Here is a 7508-nt window from a genome sequence, read left to right as displayed (position 1 = left end):
CGTTAAGTAAAATAAACGTAAATAATACTATATATATATAATATATATATATATATAGTATATACTATATAATATATAATTACAACACACAATATTTAACAGTTGGTCTGCTGTATAATATCTAATAGCGAATTTGAAAAAAATGTCAAGACATTATTCACATACAATTAATTTAGGTTACTATATGGTGAAGTAAAATTGACTCAAAACACCATAGATATTAATAATATTATATTACAGACTTCAAAATAACTGTGCCATCAAAATGATTTAAAATAACACACTACAGGTTTGCATTTCACTCAAGTATGATACATCAAGTTCACTCGTTGTTACAAGGTACAGTAAAGGCTTTGTTATCTGGAATCTTTGTATCAAGAAAGCTCTTGTAATCAAAACTTTCAATACCCCCAAATACAAATGCTCATTGTAGCTTAGTGATGCTGCTATAGCTGTACTGTAATTGTAATTGTTAGCTGTACTGTAATTCACATTTAAATTACTGTACTTATAAATGTTTTTATACAGCTTAAGGTTTTTTCACAACATTTATTAATGTTTAAAACTATAACTGTTTATATATAAGGTAGAATACTGTACTTTAGAACATTAAGGTGTCAAAATGTTTCCTATAAAATATTGTAAGTGAAATGTTTTTGCAACCAGAATTTTCCTATAAGGCACTATCCAGGTTTGGTAGATGCTAGATAATAAAGTTTTTACTGTATGTTGATTCTTTATATATCATAAAATACAATACTATTATCCTTAATAATATAGAAAAGTAAAATTACGACTAATACACAATAACAACTTTTCTATACTATATTGATTTTCTGAATTTATCTTTCTAAAATAATTTTTTCAGCCTTTGAGTCTCTGTTATTTTTTAATCCTGAAGTTTTCCTAATAAATTGTTTTCTTGCATCTTACAAAATATTTGCAAAAGCTTAATACTCCAATGAAGCATAAAACCTGTATATAAGACAGAGAAATGGAATTAAACTACTGATAACAATTATTTTTATGATACAGATTTGTTACTGCATTTCTCTTGCTTGTGTAATTACTCTATCGCTTCTGTCTAGAATTTTAATGTAAATATACATGTATTCTAAAAATGCCTTTTTTATTTTTTTGGTGTATGGTAAAAGTTAAGTTAACTTTAATAACTGATATATATAGCTATTAAAAGGTGGTTCATTTAAATTAATACTTATAGAGTTTATATTTCAATTTCATATCTATAACAATTAAACATTCATTTTTGAAAGATAAAGATTTTTCTTTTATAGTTATTCAGGTTTTTGTTTCTATATTTGTGATTTAGCTGTGTGTGTTGTGATTCTACTCACTTTAGGTATCAAGATTTTCATAAGAATGATGTTACTGTGTGACTTATATTAGTGTCATAACTTGTATCTGTTTTTTTTACATACAGCAATATTACTTTAAATGATTTTGTTCAAGTTCACAATATATACGTATATCAATATCTGAATCAATAAGTGTTGGTTTCACAGCTAATGTAATGACTGAAATAGTCATGAACTTCATCCTTCCAGAACTAGTTTAGAACATACCTATATATCCAAGTAGACTTGTCTAACTTTTTGTTCAGGTGTTCTACATAGAGTACGGAATTTTTGTTAATAAAATGTCGAAAGGTCATAAATATGTAACAATCCTTTTACTCAGATAAAAACTGCATATACCAATGGCTAGAAATTCATATCATTTTGACATTGTGTCTGAAACTCCCTGAGAGAGTTGAGACCATTTCAAGGGGTGATACAAATGCTTGTACAAACTGATACAAGTTACAGGTTTATCTCCCATATAAATGTTATTTAGCTTTAATGGATGTATGCATTGTTCAGTTCTAGTATTCCACACTTACTAGCTTTTTTTTTAAATTTCACCAGTAAGTCAGAATTCTCTTTGTCCTTATCCTGTGCAGACATGGGTTTATGCTACTCTTCACCAAAGGCCAACCAGTTGGGTATGGTTTTAGAACATTTTGAATAAAAAGTTGTTTTACTTTTTTACTTTTGATTTTTTATTTGTGTATTGTTATGGAATCTGAGTTTTGAGTATATTTTAAAACTTATCTGCTGGATATCAGTGGACCTTAATACCCCACTAACATGATATGTATATTGTTTGATTTTTTGACTGGTCTTTCTCCAGTTTAACTATATGGTAAGTTTTTCCAATTTAGAAAGAAACAAGATTATGTAATGAGTGAAAGTTCAGTAAAAGAATCCACTTCTCAGTTTATTACTAATAAAGTGTGTGTTTTTCTTATAGTAAAACCACATCGGGCTATCTGTTTTGTTCACTGAGTGGAATCGAACCCCTGATTTTAGTGTTGTAAATCCGTAGATTTACCTCTGTCCCACTGTGGGACTACTTATAAAGAATGTATGGCTTATCTAATTGTTTTGATGCCTTACTTTCTTTTTATATTTTCATATAATGCTCTTGTTGTTGTTCCAATATCTTGCATGGACTAATTTTTATTATTATTGTTTAGTCCTATGGATTCACAAACATTTTATATATTTGAATGTTAAAGTTACTGGTCCAAACATCAACCTTTGTTTCCATAATTCTTCAACTCAATAAAGAAGTATGACAGGAATAAATTTCCTTAAATTATTTTGTCAGAGTTTTCCACTTGTTACATTTAAACCAAGAGTTTACATGCATATTTAAAGAAAAAATAAGTTTATGGGTTGATATTATACTGAAAGATACATTTAGGACTTCAATATGATTTTGTTTGGGAAAATTAATCACAGCTGTATTTTTATGTTGGGGTCTTACATGTAAAGCAAACTCCTGATCACCTGTTACAGTAACTGGCCAAATGTTTTGGCAAATTGACTCTTCTACTCAAATTAAATACAAAAACAAATTGTCAGTCAGATTATATGTCAGATAAATTATACTTAAAACTCAAAAACTTAAAGAAGTCCAAATTAGCTTCTTGTATCTAATTGGACTTTAAGAGAAACTTTTTTGTCCATTACTAGAATTATTTTTAAGCCCAAACATTCATTATTTCATTTGACAATCCAAGAAGTAAAAAGATTCTATGATACTAAGTGTATTTTTGCATACAGAATTTTTCCAAGTTGGTGCTGCATTGATACATTTACAAAAAGTTCTAATTTTCCTATACTGAAAATGTATTTCTGATAGGTACTTACATCTTCTCACAAGATTACCTATTCTCGTTCAGTGCTGCCCTCTATAAGCAAACATTTTCTTTATGCATACCACAAGCTTTGCACTCCCCCCTTGTTGGAATTAGAACATTCCAACATGTCTCTTGTGCAAATCATCATGTATCATTTATTAACCAATAATAGCATATTATGCTCACGTGATACATGTGAATCCCTTTACACTCCTCTACCGAACCTTTACTTCGAAGTTTGGCAGAAGGCGTGAGCACCGGAGAAGTGGGGAGGAAGGGTGGAAAGTGTGAGAGGAGGTAAGTACCGATTGGACATACATTTTCAGTATCAAGATCCCCTAGAATCTCATATTGAGAAAGAGGAGGTATCGGTGCGAGGGAATAACAGAAGCACCCCCAAAAACGTAGAAAGAATACCCCTGACCATGAGAGAAAGAGATATGAAGATCAGAGGAGGGGAATAATACCACTTCTGTGTATAGTTCGTAAAACACACGGGCAGAAATTGAAAGGTGTAGAGTGGCTAGGTGCAACGGACCGTACTTGGAAAGTCAACTACATCCAAAACCCATGCTGGATCTAATGACCACTCCATGGGGTAGAGTCGATCCATACGTAAAAGACGATCTGCTACCAGAGTGAAAGCACTCGGCACATGACATGCAAGAAGATGAATGTGATGTGCCTGGGCCCAGTATAAAAAATCCAAGGTCTGGAAACAAAGATCTGTGAACTGGGTGCCCCATTAGTGGTTGATATGAGCCAACACTGTAGAGTTGTTAGATTGAAACATCACCAGATGGTGATGGGTGAGAGAAAGGAAGTGAAATAACACTCAAGAAACCACCAGAAGATATCCAAGATGAGTTCTTCTGCTGACCAATAGCCCAAAGCTTCGTGGTGATTGACTCAAGTCACCATCCATGAAGGGAAGCTTCCATGAACAGATGGACATCTAGACATGGGGGAGGAAGTTCAATCTCCGACAAACAAAATTAGAAATGGTAACATTGACTTTGGAATTCATAACTCACGAAAACTGCACAAAAATGTCTAGTGCAGAAAAACAACGATAATAAACTGGAAGAAGTATGGTAATGTATAAACAAAAAAAAAACCTACTTCAAACGAAAATAAAAAATGTGTCATGTGGGAAGCATGAAGCACAAAAAAAAATGTGTACTTGAAAGCTGCCAAATAAGAAGTGAAGGTTTGGTAGAGGAGTGTAGAGGGAGTCACATGCATCATGTGAGCATACTATGCTAATATTGGTTAATACGTGACACATGATGATTTGCATGAGAGACATGATGGAATGTACTAATTCCAACAAGGGGGGAGTGCAAGGCTTATGGCATGTGTAAAGAAAATATTTGCATATAGAGGGCAGCATTGAATGGGAATAGCTAATCTTGTGGGAGCAGGTAAGTACTATATTAGAATATTATTATAAGCTGTTAACTGCGTGAGTAATATTCATGCTGAAAAAGAAAAAGTTATTATAACACCATACTTCAAGAAGCTAACTCAGGGATAATATGTAATTACACTCAAAGAAACATTGTAAACATTTGCTGACAGTTCAGTAAAAATTTAAAAATGCATGCATAATATGACTTACTCATAATCCTGGAAGAGCGGATTTTTTGTTGGAATCATTACTTCATTAGGGTCTACAAGAAGGGGCTTGTTTGCAGACATATTACTCTCAGCACTCATTGTTGGAGCATGTCCAATGGAGCTAGTGCCCTCCCCTGGAGAAGAACTGTACATGTACCGTGAAGAATCATCAAACTCAGAGATGGGATCTCCATATCCAGATCCACTTTCATCTCCTTTATCCCTTGTAATATATGAAATATTATCAAATCCTCGAAGTTCTGTAAAGCTTCCTTCTTCATCTGTCGGCACGCTCATTTGAAGAACCTGTCAAAATAGAAGAAAATGTTACAACATGATAATTGTTTTAAAGGAAAAATTTGGAAATTGTCACATACAAGGTATATGCTGTATAAAACTACATTAATACAATTCTTCCTGAACAATATAAAAGTATATTAATTTTGAAGGCATCAAGTAAACTATAACTTCATGCTGAATACTCCATACAAATAAGTTGGTACGCTGCATATCATCTTTTAGTTTTTAATTTACATTATTTGTTTTTAGTGAAAAGGTACACAATGAGCTGTCTGTGCTCTGTCCACCGTGGGGAATGAAACCCTAGATTTTAGCATTGTAAGTCCATAAACTTAATGCTTACCCACTAGAGGACTCCTTTCATAGCAGTTATAACTTACAATTTATTTCTAGCAACAGAGAGAGACAAATATGCTGAAAAGCTATGGGGAAGAGCTTTATTTATAATATTTAAACTAATTTTTCCATCTAGTGTAACCTCAAAGGGTACTAAAAGTAATATAATTCTTGATGCCCACATTGTGGAAAAGTTATTATAATTTACTATACTTTGATATTATATTTATTCACGCTCTTTCTCATCATGGTTTACACAGTTACACATAACATATAGAACTTTCAAACCAATAATCAAATTCAAGTTATTCATCAACTGTAATGGTACTGAGGTAAGCACTTTCAAAATTAGTGCTACAGGTCACATGACAACCTGTATATTATTGATTTCCAAAATTCTTTGAGAACTTTCAATTGATGTGTGTATGATATAGCTTATCAACCAAAGCAATGCGTTCACAGCTTTAAAAAAGTACTAAGCCTAATGTTGTCATGGTTAGTAATTAATATGACCACTTAAGTCTAATTATAAATTTGCAACTAATTTCTTTTTATTATTGTAACTAGATACTAATTATTAACAAGTTTTTAATCCTGTGTTTCAGGAAAGTCTGGAGAAGAATTACTTCTATGTCAGTAACGGCTGAGATTTGATCCTAGGTCTTCTTGTGAGTTATCTACTTGACTTGGGTTTCCCCCTATTAAAAATTCAATAAAATAATTAGTTGGATGTTTTCAAGAGGGGTATCAAGATTTTGCTAACTTCTGTGCTAAGTTGACTGAGTGTATTATCGGTTAGGTGGATGTAGAAGGTTTCTTTTGTTTTTCATGTGTGTTTCATATCCTATGATTTTAATATTATTCCACTTTATCATATGGTCTTCTCTAGCATGATGGACTACTGCAGACAAGTTGGTATTATCAAATCTTGTCTACTATGTTCCTAAATTCTACCTTTTGTTGATCATCTTGTTTCTCCAGTGTATTGGAATCCACATGCACAAGGGATGTTATAAATGGTGTTTTTCTTCTCCATTGGGTTTTTAGGTAATTTGGTTGCTTCTAAATATTATCCTGAATTTATACTATTTACATATCCTCTGTATATTTTCAAAGGGACCTCTGATATAACGAAATATGGCTTTATGTCTGAAATTTTCTTGTCTATTTTTGGTGTTTATCATCTTTTGTAAAGCATCCTCCTCCTTACAGCCAGAAACACCCAAACCCCGATATCATCACTAAATTTAAGTAATTTATTGACCATTTTCTCATCTACGTTCTGATCTTTACATTTATGGAAGGAAGAAAATTGATTATTTTCTTAAACTAATTTAGAGTTACGTTTTCCTAAATCTGTAAAATTCTTACAAAATATGGGGCCATACCAGGTCATTAAGTACTTACAGTCACTACCAACAGAGAAATAGCCCTTCTCAGGATTTCTCTGAAGACCACAACAGATTAGCAGCCAAATTGTAGGATAAGAACTAAAAAGTAATTAGTATCTAGTTAGTTTTATGGAAAAAAAAAAGTCACCAATTAATAATCAGACATAAAAGGTTGTACAAGTCACTAACCACGACAATAACAAATTTACAACTTACTGTAGTATTTAAGCCTAATGTTTTACACAACTGTTCATTGTCATATGCTAAAAACAAACATTGCTGGAAGTAAGTAGAACAAACTTTATAAAATAATTGGCTGATACAAATAAAAACTAAAGAGATAGATAGATATATATATACCAGACATGCTATTTATTAACTTGTATAAGAATTGGGCTCCAAATGAAAAAACTTTAAGAGGAGTATAAAAAATAAGCAAAAAAAATGTTAAACAAAAATCAGAACAGTCCATGTCTTTGGACTTAAACATACACCATGAACTACTATTATTCTTTAATGTGTAACACAAACTTTGTTAAGAACCAAAAGACTACTTGTTAACATTTTGAAAACTAAAAATCTAAGCTTTATAGCTTGATGTAAATTATTTATTGGCTGAAATTCTCTTTGAATGTTCAATTATATATATATATATA

General features: G+C 31.7%; 1 protein-coding gene across 1 annotated transcript in view; it reads right to left on the bottom strand.

Moving 5' to 3' along the window:
- LOC106463415 (cadherin-99C-like) overlaps positions 1 to 7508 on the bottom strand; it is a 153988-nt gene that overhangs the window by 1124 nt on the left and 145356 nt on the right. Inside the window, exon 16 of the mRNA XM_013923440.2 lies at positions 4827 to 5131. Within this exon, the coding sequence (XP_013778894.2) occupies positions 4827 to 5131 (305 nt within the window). The remainder of the gene's footprint in view (positions 1 to 4826; positions 5132 to 7508) is intronic.

Source organism: Limulus polyphemus, unplaced genomic scaffold (assembly GCF_000517525.1).
Source record: "Limulus polyphemus unplaced genomic scaffold, Limulus_polyphemus-2.1.2 Scaffold1401, whole genome shotgun sequence".
NCBI lineage: Eukaryota > Metazoa > Arthropoda > Merostomata > Xiphosura > Limulidae > Limulus > Limulus polyphemus.
The sequence above is the reverse complement of the archived record's forward strand: the minus strand, read 5'-3'. Positions and strand labels throughout refer to the sequence as shown.